General features: G+C 40.1%; 1 protein-coding gene across 1 annotated transcript in view; it reads left to right on the top strand.

Moving 5' to 3' along the window:
• Positions 1-5,151, top strand: part of LOC128380139 (myocyte-specific enhancer factor 2C-like) — a 37,058-nt gene extending 31,907 nt beyond the window's left edge. The window contains exons 7-10 of the mRNA XM_053339841.1: positions 608-768; positions 3,150-3,279; positions 3,374-3,497; positions 4,785-5,151. Coding sequence (XP_053195816.1) covers positions 608-768; positions 3,150-3,279; positions 3,374-3,497; positions 4,785-5,151 — 782 coding nt within the window. The remainder of the gene's footprint in view (positions 1-607; positions 769-3,149; positions 3,280-3,373; positions 3,498-4,784) is intronic.
• Positions 5,152-17,034: the final 11,883 nt, after the last annotated feature.

Raw genomic sequence — 17,034 nt, 5'->3', positions numbered from 1 at the left:
ACATGGCACAAGGCATCTAGCCTGCCGGAAACGAAGAAGAAGAAGACGAAGACGACAGCTCTGGCAAAAGAATGATACAAATAGTATTTTTAATCAACAAATCTTTAACCCTCTGTAAATGCCACGCTAGTCAGCTAATGAACGTTAGCCATGCTAGTCAGTTAATGAACGTTAGCCCTGCTAGCCGGCTAATAAACGTTAGCCCCGCTAGCCGACTAATAAACGTTAGCCCCGCTAGCCGGCTAATAAACGTTAGCCCCGCTAGCCGGCTAATAAACGTTAACCACGCTAGTCTGCTAATAAATGTTAGCCCCGCCCCCAGCCTGCTGACATAATCGGTTCTTGCTTTAGACTAGCAGAGAGTTGGTGCTCGCTCTGGCTCCCGTTCTGAGGCTCGGGGCTGGAGCTTTGGCGGTGGAAAAGCAAAGAACCGGTGCTTAGTCAGGCTCTGGCTCCAAACCAGCACCAGCTCCAGCTCGGTGGAAAAGGGTTAAAAGTGACTCAAACACTGATCCACACATTAAACCAACGTGTTAAAGTAACATCACATCAACTTTAAACATGAAGTCGGGTCTGAAGGTAAACGTCTGAGTGTGTTTCTCACCAGGAAACGGTAGCTACAGCAACCACTGCACTTCCCCCGGCCTTCTGTCTCCAGGAGTCTCCAAAAACATGCAGGACAAGAGTCCACCGATGAGCATGAGCCGCAAGCCCGACCTCCGCACGCTGATGCCTCCCTCCAACAAATGCAACAACATGCCGACTATCGTGAGTATTTCCTCCTTCCTGTCGTCCTCCCGGGTCAAACTGAACCCGTCTCTTTTGACTGTTCCTTCTTTCCTCCCTTCCTTCCTTCCTTCTTTCCTCCCTTCCTTCCTCTTTCTTTAATTTTTCCTTCGTTCTTCCCCTACTTCCATACTTCTTTCCTCACTTTCTTCCATCCATCCATCCTCCCTCCCTCCCTCCCTCACCCTTACTCCTTTCCTTCCTTCCCTCATTACTCCTTTCTTTCCTTCCCTCCTTACTCCTTTCCTTCCTTCTTTCCTTCCTTCCTCCCTCTTTCCTCCTTTCTTTCCTTCTTTCCTCCCTCCCTTCCTCCCTCCTTACTCCTTTCCTCCTTCCCCCTTCCTCCTTTCCTTCCTTCCCTCATTACTCCTTTCCTTCCTTCCCTCCTTTCCTTCCTTCTTTCCTCCCTTCCTTCCTCTTTCTTTAATTTTTCCTTCGTTCTTCCCCTCCTTCCATACTTCTTTCCTCACTTCCTTCCATCCTTCCTCGCTCTCTTCCTTCCTTACTCCCTCCCTCCTTCCCTCCTTACTCCTTTCCTTCCTTCCTTCCTTCCATCCATCCATCCTTCCTCCCTCCCTCCTTACTCCTTTCCTCCCTTCCTTCCTCCCTCCCTCCCTCCCTCCTTACCCCTTTCCTTACTCCTTTCCTTCCTTCCTCCCTCTTTCCTCCTTTCCTGCCTTCTTTCCTCCCTCCCTCCTTACTCATTGCCTTTCCTTCTTTCCTTCCTTCCATCCATCCATCCTTCCTCCCTCCCTCCCTCCCTCTCTCCCTCACCCTTACTCCTTTCCTTCCTTCCCTCCTTACTCCTTTCCTTCTTTCCTTCCTTCCTCCCTCCCTCCTTACTCCTTTCCATCCTTCCCTCCTTACTCCTTTCCTTCCTTCTTTCCTTAAAGTGTGTTTTCATGTCTGTTGTATTGACTTCATGTTACTGTCGCTTTAATGCTTTAATGCTTTAACCCTAACCCACAGTGTGAGGAGTTTGACCTCATGTTGGTAAGTAAACCAGAGTAGGAAATTATGATTTTAGTTTATCTGCAGATTATTTTCTTTATTTATCATTTTGTCTATAAAATATTAGAAAGTAGTAATCCAAATATACTCAGTTTACTGTCATTAAAGCTTCAAATCTTCACATTTCTGAAGCTGCAACCTGCACATTTTTAGCTTTTTAGATTTAAAAAAATTACTAAAATAGTTAATTAATCAGCCAGGATTATAGTCAGGAGTCCAAGTTCCCATAAATTAAACTACAGTACTTCCTCCTGTGCATGATTTTAGTGTAAAAATAATTGAATATGTTTTTTAAATTACAGTTAATACTCCCCTTAGATAGATACATAGGTAGGTAGGTAGATGGAAGGAAGGACAGAAGGAAGGATGGATGGAAGGAAAGTGGATAGATAGATAGATAGATAGATAGAAGGAAGGGAGTAAGGAAATAAGTTAAGGAAGGAAGGAAGTAAGGAAGGACTACTACTTGCTAGATTGGTGTAAATGTAAATAAATGAAATATATTCCTGTATGTCCTGCAGTTAATTGTCTAGTTAAAATAACTCTTAAGGCTGCATTCAAAATCAAAATCACTGCTAGTTATTAATGATGAATATCAATAAATTCAGATTCAGGTCTTAATAATTCTTCTTATCTTCTTATTAATCATCATCATTGTGTATCATAATCCTTTATTAGTGGGGAAATTTACAGTATTACAGCAGCAAAAATAGAAAGAGCATCAATAAAAACAATAAAGAACAATAAATAATAAGTAAGTACACAAGCAATAAAAACAATAGTAGTAAGAAATAGGGTAACACTTTATTATTAAGGTATACCTATTCACCATTAATTAGTTGCATATTGGCTCTTAATTAGTCATTATTAAGTACTTATTAATGCCTTACTCTGCATGGCCTTATTATACAACCAGTAAGCCATTAACTAAGAGTTTTCCCTCAATAACCTCATAATTATTGCTTATTAGTAGTAAGTAAGGAAGTTGTTGGATATGAATTACGATCTCAATATGCTTTGCTTAGTATGGACTTTATACCACTTAATGAATATGGTCTGTTCTTACATAACAAAACACAAAACTACAATAGTGTTAATAGTGTCCACATAACTCTAAATTAAGTCTTTGTTACTTAGTTCTCCATACTAAAGTGACATCAAAAATAGTTATAAATGATTATCATCACTTGAGGAACAGAGAAATAAACTCTTCATATTGCAGCTGATGAGAACAGTTTAGACTCGAGTGTCTTTAGTTAGTTTCTGTGTTTCTGTGTTTTAATGATGCAGCATGAGTGTGTATCAGTGTTTTAAAGTCTGATGTCGTTGTGTTTCTTATTCTCTTTCTGCAGAATCAGAGAATAAATCACTCTCAGACCGCTCAGTCGCTGACGACTCCCGCTGCGTCTCTCTCTGCTCAGACTCTACCAGGACAAGGAATGGGCGGCTACCCTTCCTCTCTCTCCTCTTCTTACGGCACAGGTGATCCAGACTACCCTGAATACTGCAGCAGGATGCTTCACTCAGGATCTGATCCATGAGATTAACGTCTGATCTGTGTGTTATATTCCTGCAGAGTTCTCGCTGGGCGGTGATCTGTCCTCTCTGACCGGGTTTGGAGGTTCTGGTCTGGGATCAGTGACGAACTGGCAGCAGCAGCAGATACAGAACCTGCAGCATTCAGCGCTCGGACACATGGGGTGAGCTTCTGTTTCTGTTCACGTAAAACTCTCAATGACAATCATAAAGGTGACATTTCTTTAATTTGAACTTAAAGGCACTCTTAAGATGACACAGAGGAAATGTGAAGTCAGTTAGGTTAAATCTCTAGGAGGAGTTTGTTAAAGTATGAGGGGAAAATGGAGCGAAAATGGAGCGAAAATGGATGGAGAAATTTGAATAAAAATATCTGACTTCCTGTTGGAGTTAGAGTACGGCTCCAAGAGACTTTTTTGTGCATCTTCACCACAGACTGTATAAAAGAAATGGACGTAACATCCGTGACGTCACCCATTGGTTTGTGGACTGCTGCTCAGAAGCCAATAGTTTCTAATCTAGGCAGCGCCATCTTGAAAATTTCAGGTGCATGCTGGGAAAAATAAAAACACGGATTCTACTTATATGGGCATGAGGCGGAGTCATGGACGGAAGTATGGGCGGGACTAACGGCGGAGCGGGGAGGCTGCGATTGGTTGCGAGGGCTGGATCTCGAGGACATTGGTCAATCAACCTGTCAATCAGGACGTAGCCACACCCTAATGCATACCCTGCTTTATCGTCACATATAAAATCAGGGAGGCCAAAATGTCCCAAATGAACATCATACTGCATTGAAGAAGGCTTTAAACTAGCGATTGAGACCATAAACACATTTTGAAAACGTTTACTGAGGTTAGAAATCAAGTGAGAAGTTGGTGAATTCTCCATTGACTTGTATAGAGACGGTCGCCCCCTGGTGGCCTTTTGATAGAATGCAGTTCTAAATTACTTCCGCATTGGCTTCTTTTCAGAGGACAGGAACTCCCCGCCTGATCTTCACATGATACATATCTCAGTGTGTGGAGGAGGGGGCTTGTTGTGCCACCCAGATTTGCTTCCCTCCGTGCAGTTTTCCCCAGACATACGTTCCTCTTCCACACGAAAACAGCATTTCAGTCAAATTCTGTGATATTCCACGTTAAAAATAAATTCCGTTTTATTAAATCAACCAATTCCGCGATTCCGTGATCGTGGAAGTCACAGGTCCCTAGTTTTGTTTTGGAAGAGCACTATAAATTCCTCCAGATGCAATAGGGGCCTTCACCACTTGGTATCCTAATTTTCAAAAATATTCAGTTTATTGTAATTTAAGACAAAGAAAAGCAGCAAATTCTCACATTGAGCGACTATAAAAGTGACATTTGGCATTTCTTGATTAGTCAGTCATAAAAACAATATTCCACATGTGACAAGGGATTAATTTCGTCCGTATGTCCGTCTTTCTTCAGCCCCTCCGTCTCTCTCTCCTCTTACAGAAACCTGTGCCAGAACTCCAACCTGAACCTCGCGTCGGGTCACCAGAACCTCCACATCAAGTCCGAGCCCGCCTCTCCTCCCAGAGACCGGAGCATCGGCATGATGGGCACGGGACTCGGAGGCATGACCGGGTATCCCAACGCCGGCCGGGGCCCCAACGAGACGGGCCGTTCCCCCGGCGACAGCGCCTCCAGCTGCGGGAGCTCGTACGAGGGCAGCGAGGACCGCGAGGATCACCACGGCAACGACGGCTTCCTCCTGCGGCCCATGTCCAGTCAGGACGAGCGCCACAGCCCGTCAGTAAAACGGATGAGGCTATCGGAGGGCTGGGCCACATGATGGGGGGCGGTCTGCAGCCAGAGGGGACGGGGATGTTAGAAAAGTTACCTTATAGTGTTATTATTATTATTATTATTATTATTATCTTATTCTCTTGTACTGAGTGGGTGTGCTATATGTGTAACATGTACGTGAGGCGAGCAGAGTCAGTCAGGTTTATACGGATACAGACGATGTTCTGCTGTATTTACAACATGTACTGTAGCTAAACCTGTACGCTCGAGGAAAGACTCCACGGAGATTACGGCTGAGGGTCGAAACTTGTAAAAAAATGTTTTAAGGATGCTCCAAAACTTTGACTTCAAGAAGTGGAAAACCTGAGACTTTAGGAGCCTTATCAATCAATTAATCAATCTTTTATTGATCCCCAAGGAAGAGGAAGCATCAGGGAAACACAAAACTAAAAAAGTTGGAAGGTAAAAGAAGAATCGCCCCACAGATCAAACCCCAAAAAAGCCTGAAATCTGCTTAATCAGCGAGAAAACTGATACAACTCGAAGCTACAGCCAACATTTCGTTAGCTTAGCTTAGCATAAAGACTGTAAACAAAGGGAAACTGCTAGCCTGGCTCTGTGGGAAGGTAACAAAACCCACCTGCTGGCTCCTGTAAAGCTCACTGATTTAACCTTTTAATTTATTTAATTGGACAACAGCCAGAAAGTGTAAAAACGACAATGTGCTGTTTTTTGCTGAAGTATTTCAAGCAAGTTTTCTAATTACCCATCAGACACTCAGTCACTTATCCCAAGATATGTATAATTATAATCTGTGTGATTTCAAACCCCTAAAAACACACGTAAAGAAAAAAACACCTGTAAAGCTCACTGATTTAACCTTTTAATTTATTTAATTGGACAACAGCCAGAAAGTGTAAAAACGACTATTTGCTGTTTTTTGCTGTAGTTTATGTGATACAGTATTTCAAGCATAGGCAAGAAGTTTTCTAATTATCCATCAGACACTCATTATCCCAAGGTATTTATAATTATAATCTGTGTGATTTCAGAGCCATAAAAACACACTTAAAGCCGATTAAAGTGTCAAAATTATGAGTACAATGAAGAATAAGTGCTTAAATGTTACATATTAAAATAGACCTCCATGTTTCATTACAAAAAACATTTAAATAGGATGAATATGAAAGGAAAAAACATCAGAAATATAAATGTTTTTGATACGTGGTGATGTGTTTTCAGGCCCATCAGAGTGGAGAAAGTTGTATTTAATCATTTCTCTTCATTTTTATATATTTAAGACTAATAATTAAGAGTTTTGGAGCATCTTTAAAATCATTTTTTCTCTCAAGTTTTCCCCGTATCGGCCTCGGATGTGATTTTAAAGACGAACCGAAGCGGCTGAAGAGTTTGTTGGTGTACATGTAACGCTTCTTTTTGTGTGTGTGTTCGGGGAGACGGGAGGCGGGAGGGGGTTTAAGTAAATATGTTTAAATGCACATAAACATATATGTGCACGTACATGTATGCAAACTAACAAAAAAAAAAAAAGGTTAAAAGTGAAGAAGTCTGGTACTCTGAACAGTTAATGAACATGTTGATCATACGAGGAGCTACACATGCCGTGTTGCAGGTTCAACATATTTGCGCACATAAGGAACATATAGCACATTTAATAATGACAGTATGGAAGGTAATGTGTGGCAAATAAATAAAAAAGAGAAAGAGAAGGAGTAAGTAAGAGAGACAGGAAGAGAGAGAGAGGGAGCGTCGGTGATGAACAGACGAAAGAGAAACTGGAAGGATGTGGAAGTTTTTTAGTTTTTAGAGAGATGAGAAAGTTATTTGCAACAGGTTGCATTAGAAGAGAAGCTTTTGGATACTTTTCACTTGATGTGAAGACGCTTTATTAAAAAGTTAGTGGGTAATTTTTCAGAGCCATGTTAGCAAAATAAAAAGAAAAGAAGGAAAAGAAAGAGATTTTCAGTGAATACGATCCAGAAACAGGAAGCAGTGGAAGCAAAGAAAGGACGATAGCAACTGAAAACTGAAATAATGAACCAATGCTGAACTTAAAAATGTTAAATAAATAAATAAATACAAGCATTATAAAATATATGACATGTACACAGATAGTAAGAGAGCAATAGTGTGTGCATCAGAGTATTAACGTTTATTAAAAAGACCTAATTAATATAAGATGAACAGGATTATATCAGTTATAAATGATAAAGGATGATATTAAACTTTATAACATTTATTCTGAGTTCTGCAATTAAATTAAAACAAAAAATAAAAATTAGGTTGTTTCTAAGGATTAAAAAATTAAGATTCTTAAAAATTAAAAATTCCAATACTTAAAAAATATTCAATTTCTATATAAAAAATACACATGTTAAGTCCAAAGTTAGATTATTTAAAGTTCAGAGGATCAATCAGATCTTTGTTCAATCACGTTATTTTGTGAATCACATGATCCAAGAAAGAGAAATTAAGATTAGTGTGAAAACCTTAAATCTCCGAATCTGAAGAAAAAGAAGATCTGAAGAATATAGTTTATAAATTTATAAATCTTGAAATAACTCTTTGGGAATATTAAACCACATAAATTCATATAAATTGCCTAATTTCAGCATTAAGTGTTCATTTTGTGTTTAAAGCTCACTATTTGGTTTTCAGTTGCTTAGAAATTAAATCAGATAATTTTGTCCTCTTTTTGCTTCCATACAACTCGACCTGATTTATTTCCCTTTGAAACAAAATGAAGCAGTTTTGGTTTTACGTATCAAACAACAAAGACTCACATCCGAACCGAGACTACCGGAGTGATCGATGAGCTTCACTCGTGATGCAGAAACAGCTCTGGAGGTCAAAGGTCAGGGCCGAACCGATGACCTGCAGGAGGTCAAAGGTCAAAAGTCAGAGTTGAGGGTCGTAGACACTAAAAGCCATAACTGACGGGACGGTGATGCTTTGCTGCACAAAGTTTATAGTGTTTTATGTTTTACAAATTATTTCCTTATTGTATCAAATTGATATTTTTGGATGTCTGCAGCTCTATTTAATATAACTAATATAAAAAAAAACTACGAAAGGAAGCACAGTCATTTTCTATTAAACATTCAGGGAGATTTTAAAGTATTTAAAGTCTGCTGTTCAGCTGGTGTCAGACCCTCGATTATCACACATTATTTAAATTCAATTCTGATTATTAAATGTATATTCGCAGCGGCTGGAGAAGTACTGAGATCATTTACTCAAGGAAAAAATACTCCATTAAAAATCATTCATTCAAAAGTCAGACTTCGAGTATGGAAGTTAAAGTATGGCAAGTATCAAAGTCTTCTATGACAGTAAACTGAAGCTCTATTAAATGTGATTCAGGCCTTTTGAAGCTTTATAAGAAGAAGAATCAACACTTTTCACCATTTTCTGTCATTTTATAGACTAAACACCCGAGAGAATAATCAACAGCTCTACAGTATTTCCCTGCAGTGGAATAAAATTTAAATACTTCCTGCTTCAGTAAACGTACTCAGTGACTTCACCCCGCTGTCTATTAGTGCTGTAACTCTATTAAAGACGTCACGTGTGCCGGGTCTGACACAACCAGAGGAGGAGGAGGGACTGCTCAGTGATATCCGCTTTTTATTTGTGATTGTTTTATTTTATTTTTATTTTTTTTAAAGGACTCCGAGGTGGCTGAAGGGTTGTTCACATTTGAATATTTTGGTTTTAAAACTGTATATTTGGAGCTCGAACCCTCGGCCACAGTCCGCCGTCTGGCATGTTCCCCTTTTTACTGTCAATCCAGCATCTAAATTCACTCATTAAAAAAAAAAAACCCAAAACTGAAGCTGTTTTTTTAGTTAGGAAGCCGCCGCCGCTGCTGCTGTTGCTTAGTTACAAACTACAAACTGATGTCTGTTTAAAATAAAAAGGGGCAGAGCCCAGATGTGTTTTCTTCTGCACTTCCACACCTTTTCTTAAAACAAGCGTTGTGATCTCCGTCGCTGGTCAGATTTCCTGCAGGTGAGCCAGGAGCTCGTCCTCAGGCTGCAGGTGGAGGCGGGAAGCTCACACGAAAAAAAGAGAAAGGTGGAGTGTAAACTAACCAAAGGTGTGTTTGTAGTTCTGCTCACCGCTGTGTGAAAAAAAAAAGGAAAAAAAAAAAAAGTATATTTGTGTTTTTCTTTTTTTCTCTTCTTGGTTTGATTGTTTAATTCGTAACTGCCTGGACCTCAAATGTCCCGACAATCATGACGACCCCTTAAACATTTTTATTTGTATTTGGCGACATCCAGTGAATGTCCAACGTGCTTCTAATAAGTCAAATATTGATATTATTATTATTATTATTATTATTATTATTATTAAGAGATTGTTAGCGGCATAAGCTGGCCTTTGTCGCCACTTCGGAGACAATGTTTTTTTCCCAGAGAAGAAGAAGAAGAAAAAAAAAGTGCAGCTCTGTTGTCGCAGTCAGAGATCATGTACAGCAATGCCCTCACTCAGAAACAATGTGGTAGTATTTGTATTTTGCAGAAAAATATACAGGCTCTGTTACAAAACGTCTCTGTGTGGTTTGTCTTCATTGCTTCTTCAGTGTTTTTTGGTGTTTTTTTAAAGGTTACGCTTCTATTTGTTGGTTCTTTGTAAGAGTGAAATAAATATAACTGCAGGAAAATGAGGAAACTTAAAATAAGCTAATGTACCTATTCAAATTGTTAGTGAAATTGGGAAATCTTTCTCACTCAGTTCATCTTCTTCTTCACTTTCTTATATATCTAATTTATTTTCTCAATCTCATCGTCTGTCTCTCCTGCTTTCCCAGCTGCTCCAAAAATCATCTGCTACACAAAGTTAAAATATACTGATGAGTACCAGGGGTTAATTTGAGCCAGATCCTACCGGCACCTCTTAATTTTGGCCTCCCTGTGTTCCAGTACTTATTTGGAGAAGGACCCAACTGCAGTTAAGATGACTGACAAGGGCGGCGCCATATATCTAATCCATGCCAGAAGTCCCAAGAAGTTTCTTCTTTGTGTAATATATTGCTTTTTTGGTGTCCATAATACATCCATGGTCCATATCGATTAGCGGTTAGCACCATGGTTAGCACGTTATTGCACAGTGATGGTGATAATGCAGTGAGTAATGAGTATGGACAATGAGATTAAATATATTGCACAGTATTAAATTACATTAAATATTAAGTATTGATAAATTAATATTCATGTGAAAGTAAGTATGACATTTGTTGCAACTGCTGCCTAATCTGAAAGTGCTCAGTTAATTTATTGGTTGTTTAAATATTTTATTAATCCTCGTTTTATTTAATCTGAGTTATTATTCAGTCCTATTGTGAGTGTGTGTGTGAGAGAGAGTGAACCCCTCTACCACCACACAAACATAATATTCACATTTGTATTCTTAATGTTGATATTAAAGTTAAATCCATGAAACGTTAACATTATAACTTGATTAGTGTAGGCTTCTAACTAACTTCTGAGTTTTACAGTACAATATAAACTTGTGGAGTCAATTATACCGTTATGATAAACATGTAACTGCAACAAGTTCATAGAATTATGTGGAAACTGCGTATGTGGAGTTTTTTAGGCTTTTATTTTTGTTTTCGCTCGGAGCAGCGATTAACTTCCGCCTGACACTTCCGGCAAGGATTGGCAACATATGAGCGGCGATTGACTAACTACCGCTTGGGACTTCCGGCAAGGATTGGATAGGCAGGCGGCGATTGATAGATCCGGTACCTCTCATAAAAAAAAGAAAAAAATATATAAAAATGTTTAAAATAAAATAATAATATATTAATTTACAGAACAAATCCCAAGAATTTCATGTTGTTGATTTAACGTCATTTGAAAGAGTAGAGCTGGGCCAACAAACCATGCCCCTGACAGAAAAAAAAAAAACTTTTGAAATTTGCCATCTGAGGAGCAAACAGAGAGGAAAAAACAGTTAACATGTCAAAAAGACTATTTACTGACTTTTTTCAAAAAGAAGGAAAAGTTGCATGACACTTCAAAACGAGTCAGAAAAGCGTCCACAAGCGGCGACGAGGGCAGCTGCAGCGGTCATGTTGATGGTCAAAACCGGCTGCAGCAGGAAGCTAGCGCCGCAACAGCTAGCCGGGTACACCGACAGCTAGCCAAGCCGGGGCAGGAGGCTGGCACCATGGCAACAACTAGTCGGGTTCACCAACAGCTAGCCGGGTTCACCGACAGCTAGCCAAGCTGGGGCAGGAGGCTGGCACCGGGGCAGCAGCTAGCCGGGTTCACCGCCAGCCGGAGCAGGAGCCAGCTACAGTGCTAGCAGTCAGCCAAGTGGACCACCAACAGGCGGATACCCTGGCATCAGCTAGCCCGGTACAACAGCCGGAGCACCCGGGCATCAGCTGGCCCGGAGCAACAGGCGGAGCAGGAGGCGGGTACCCTGGCATCAGCTGGCCCGGTACAACAGCCGGAGCAACAGGCGGGAACCCTGGCATCAGCTGGCTTACAGCAGGAAGATTGAGAAAGAGAGGAGAGCGCATTGAGCGGAGAGGAGTGTGGGACGTCCAGCGACAGGTCAGGGATGGGATGCACAACTGTTTGGCGGTAAAACCCGAAAAAAAGAGGAGGAGGTGAACCGGACATGCTCGTGACGTGGGGTGCTTTGGACAACTCAATACGGTGAGTATAATGTCTATTAATAGGCCGCCGTGCCAATCTTTGAATAATAGCTAATAATGGAAGATATGTGTGATTTATTAAAAGCTGCTTCTTTTTTTTTACACATTAGACCTGTTGAGAAAGGAATTGCTGACTGTAGGCTATACTGTAAGTCCCACCTGTCCTGTGGTGATGTGGGCATTGGCTTGTGCTGTGTGGAGTATAGTCTAAAATAATTGTAAATTATCGTTATAACATTTATACCATGGATAATATTTGAAATTGAGGCTTGTAAGTCCCTCAGCGTGGTGAGTGGGCATTTTCATGTTGTTTTCAGCACGTTTTCCGGGACCTGAGCCCGTCTCATCATCCCTGAGCTGATATGTACTTTGCGTTCTGGCACCTTATGATTTACAAATGAAGCACTGCTGAGTACACTGTGATTATAACCTTCATTCAGCACCAGTTAGACCCTAACACGTTTAATTCCTGTCTGTGTAGTGATGCTGTTTAAAAATCATCCTTTTAAATTACTGTTGGGGTTTTATAGAAGGAACATTATTGGCAAATGTTTGTGTGGAAGTTATGATACTGTGTCACAATCTGTGTGTGAATAATCAGATTTATAAAAGTGTAAAATAATCTTTAAATGCAGACTGGAATTTGTGAGGATTCTGCAAATGTGTATTCATATTTATATAAATGCATTTATTGTCTTCATATTTACAAATCTTGAAACACTTGTTAGTTTGAATACACGTCTGAAGGCTCACGTTCACACATTACAGAGATTCATTTACACTTTTTATACATTTTATTATACACAGACAGATTAAGTATCGCTCAATAATATTAACATAAATGACCAAAAGAAATCTGAGATAATATTAAACCAGTTTCCATATTTGAACTTTTTTTTTATAGAAAATCTTTAAATGAAAATCCTCCTAATGTTTTTTTCCCATCTGCTGCTGTTGTGTGAAAATTAGCAGATAAACTAATAATATTTTTATAATTAAATAATAAAATAAAATAATTATTAAATATGCAAATAATTCTTACTTATTTATTTAGCCAAGCATAAAAACTTATTTGTAATATTTTGACTTTATTTTTTAATTTCTGGTTGTTTTTTTACACTTTTCTTTCTTTTTTTAATGTTAAAATTTAAAAATGTGCATAAAAAGACTCTTATTTATGTTAATTTACATTCATGGAGATTCAGCAGGTAGACACAATGTAGATTTATTTTTTTAATATGTTTTCATTTGTCCAAAAAATGTGAAAAGACAAAGCAAAAATGAATATGAAGTAAACTAAAGAGAGCTAAACGAGGTCAACATACAGTGAAGTGACCTCAACCCATTGACTTGGATGACAGTATGAACTATAAATAATACTATAACAGTTGGCAGAGCTTTGTTCAGACCTGAATCACTGAAGGAACCTCAGACACACAAACCAACTCTTTCTTCTTCTTAAAATTAACATCCAGAGATTTTAGTGAGAAAAAGAACCAGAAACCTGAAATTCAAGGAGACAAAAAAGTGTAAATTACAGCAATAGTACACATGCATGAGTACACATATATAGTATATTATATAGTGGTGATAGTAGTAGTAGTAGTAGTGATGGTAGTTGGTGGTTTAGTATCGTTTTAACTAAAATAAACCACCAAACTGAACCAACGAGCTGCCGTAAATGCATCACCTGCTGATCTCCACCAGATGGCGCCACAGACTGTTACTAAATTCCTCTTTCCTCCAATCCCATAATTATTATATATTATAGAGCTGAAACGCTGAAAGAAGGAAGGACACAAGGGAGGAGAGGAGGAAGGAAGGAAGGAGAGGAGAGGAGGGAAGGAAGGAAGGACACGAGGAAGGAAGGAAGGAAGAGAGGAAAGGAAACAAGGAAGGAAGGACGAAGGAAAGAAAGAAGGAGGGAGGGAGAAAGGAAAAGAGGAAGGAAGGAAAGAAGCACAGAGGAAAGAAGGAAGTGAGGAAGGTAGGGGGAGGAAAGAAAGAGAGAAGGAGTGAGTGAGGAAAGAAGGAAGGGAGAAAGGAAGGAATGAATGAATGAAGGAAATAATATTCCTTCTATAAAACCCTTTGTTCCACCCTTCTTTCCTTCCTTCCTTCCATCCTCCTTTCCTCCCTCACTCCTTACTCCCTTCCTTCCTTCTTTCCTTCCATCCATCCTTCCTTCCTCCTTACTCCCTTCCTTCCTTCCTTCCTTCCTCCTATCCTTCCTTGACCTGAGGACAACAGGAAGGTTAAGTCTTCGTCAGTTCTTGTCTAGTTTTGGTTTTGCCTGGTTCCTGCGTTGGGCTCCACCTGCTTGGCTCCCTTACATGATATTCATTTCAAACATATTCTTCAACTGATTTCCAGATAATTGTTAGTTCAGTTAGAAATGCCAATCAGCTGCTTCTCAAAATGAAAGAGAAAGGTTATTACTGTGTTACATGTCTGCCACCTGGTGGACAAACAGCAGCCCAAACACATTTTTCAACTGTCTTAAAACAACATTCAGGAGTCCAAAGTAACATTAAGTGTGTGTTTCTTGCTGTAATGATTCCTCCTGTTCATACTGACCATTAGAAGATCCTTCATAATGTTTATAATGGAAGTGATGGAGGACTAAACCCACAGTCCTCCTTCTGAAGCTAATATGAAGCTTCAGCGTCCAAATGAGTCAAATCTTCATCTTCTATGTTTCAGCGTTACAGTGTTTTTAGTAGCAAAGTCTTTTTGTTACTATACTTCCACCACAGAGAAACAGGAAACACTAAGAGGAGATATGATGCTAACAAGACTGTAAATGTGTCAGATATCACTTGATATGACTAACTCACACTGTTACCATAGTAACTATAGTAACTATAGTAACTCACACTGTTACCATAGTAACTATAATAACTATAGTAACTCACACTGTTACCATAGTAACTATAATAACTATAGTAACTCACACTGATGAAGCTCAATAGAAGCTGATCAGACACTTTAAATCCTCCTGTTGTCCTCGAAGGAAGGAAGGAAGGAAGGAAGGAAAGGCGGGAGAAAGGAAGGAAAGGAGGGAGGCAGGAAGGAAGGCAAGAAGGAGAGAAGGAAGGAAAGGAGGGAAGGAAGGAAAGACGGAAAGGAGGGAGGGAGGAAGGACGGAAAGGAGGGAGGGAGGAAGGAAGGAAAGGCGGGAGAAAGGAAGGAAGGAAAGGAGGGAGGGAGGGAGGGACGGAAAGGAGGGAAGGAAGGAGGGACGGAAAGGAGGGAGGGAGGAAGGAAAGGAGGGAAGGAAACACTAAGAGGGAATCTGATGCTAGAAAGACTGTAAATGTGACAGATATCATTGATATGACTAACTCACACTGTTACCATAGTAACTATAATAACTATAGTAACTCGCACTGATGAAGCTCAATAGAAGCTGATCAGAGACTTTAAACCCTCCTGTTGCCCTCAAGTCAAGGAAGGAAGGAAAGGAGGGAGGAAGGAAGGAAAGGAGGGAGGAAATAAGGGAGGAAGGAGGGAAGGAAGAAGAAAGGAAGGAAGGACAGGAAGGTAAGGAGGGATGAAGGAAGGGATGAAAGGAAAACGGGGAGGGAGGGAGGAAGGAAGGAAGGAAAGGAGGGAGGGAGGAAGGAAGGAAGGAAGGAAAGGAGGGAGGGAGGGAGAGACGGAAAGGAAGGATGGATGAAGGGAGGAAAGGAAAGGAGGGGAGGAAGGAAGGGAAACACTAAGAGGGAATCTGATGCTAAAAAGACTGTAAATGTGTCAGATATCACTTGATATGACTAACTCACACTGTTACCATAGTAACTATAATAACTATAGTAACTCACACTGTTACCATAGTAACTATAATAACTATAGTAACTCACACTGATGAAGCTCAATAGAAGCTGATCAGAGACTTTAAACCCTCCTGTTGCCCTCGAGTCAAAGAAGGAAGGAAGAAAGGAAAGGAAAGAAGGAAGGAAAAGGGGGAGGGAGGAAGGGAGAAGGAAGGGAGGAAAGGAGGGAGGGAGGGAGGAAGAAGGAAGGAAAGGAAAGAAGGAAGGAAGAGAGGAAAGGAAAGGAGGGAGGGAGGAAGAAAGAAGGAAAGGAGGGAGGAAATAAGGAAGGTGGGAGGAAGGAAGGAGGGAGGAAAGATGGAAGGAAAGGAGGGAAGGAAGGAAGGAAGAAGGAAGGAAAGGAGAGAAGAGAAGGAAGGAAAGGAGGGATGAAGGGAGGAAAGAAAAGAAGGAAGGAAGGGAGGAAAGGAGAGAAGAGAAGGGAGGGAGGAGGGAAGGAATGAAGAAAGGAAGGAAGGAAAGGAGGGAGGAAATAAGGAAGGAAGGAAGGAAGGAAAGAAAGGCAGGAGGGAGGAAAGAAGGAAGGAAAGAACGAAGAGAGGAAAGGAAAGCTGAAGCTCAATAGAAGCTGATCAGAGACTTTAAATGACCTCCATCACTTTACATTGAAAGCACATTTTAAGATATTTGAATCGTCAGTATGAACAGGAGGAGGAGGAATGATTACAGAGAGGAAAAAAAAACCTCTTTCACTCTTCATGTGTTCACTTTTGTTTTTTAAGACACTTAAAAAAAAAAAAAGTGAACTTGTCCTTTAAAGGCCTGGATTGTTGATTGTAGACAGAGCTGACCTTCTTTAATCGGTCATTTGATCTGTCAGGACATCCCAATCATCATCATCATCATCATCATCATTACAAAATAAGAGCATAGATTTATTTTTAATTCTGCTGCTTGTTTCCATACACCTGTTTTTTGGCCTACTTTCAATATGAACATAAAAAAAAGCACCTTAAATTAGTTTTGACTGTAAGTGTAATGCAACAAAGTGAATTCCTCAAATAATACCATCATGTTCTAACTGCTGGTTTGATTATGGGTCATAATTTTAATCACCGTGTATAAGACTTGTTTGTTTTTTAACCCTTAAACAGACCTTACTAGTTATGTCATTTGCATCTCAAGTAAGGAAAGAATGAAGGAAAGAAGGAAGGAAGGAAAGGATGGAAGAAGGAAGGAAAGGAGGAAGGAAGGGAAGCAAGGGAGGAAGAAGGAAGGAAAGGAAGGAGGGAGGAAGGAAGGAAGGTAGGAAAGGAAGGAGGGAGGAAGGAAGGAAGGTAGGAAGGAAAGGATGGAGGAAGGGAAGGAAGGGAGGAAGAAGTAAGGAAAGGAAGGAGGGAGGAAGGGAGGAAGAAGTAAGGAAAGGAAGGAGGGAGGAAGGAAGGAAGGAAAGGAGGGA

Source organism: Scomber japonicus, chromosome 19 (assembly GCF_027409825.1).
Source record: "Scomber japonicus isolate fScoJap1 chromosome 19, fScoJap1.pri, whole genome shotgun sequence".
Taxonomy (NCBI): Eukaryota; Metazoa; Chordata; class Actinopteri; order Scombriformes; family Scombridae; genus Scomber; species Scomber japonicus.
The sequence above is the reverse complement of the archived record's forward strand: the minus strand, read 5'-3'. Positions and strand labels throughout refer to the sequence as shown.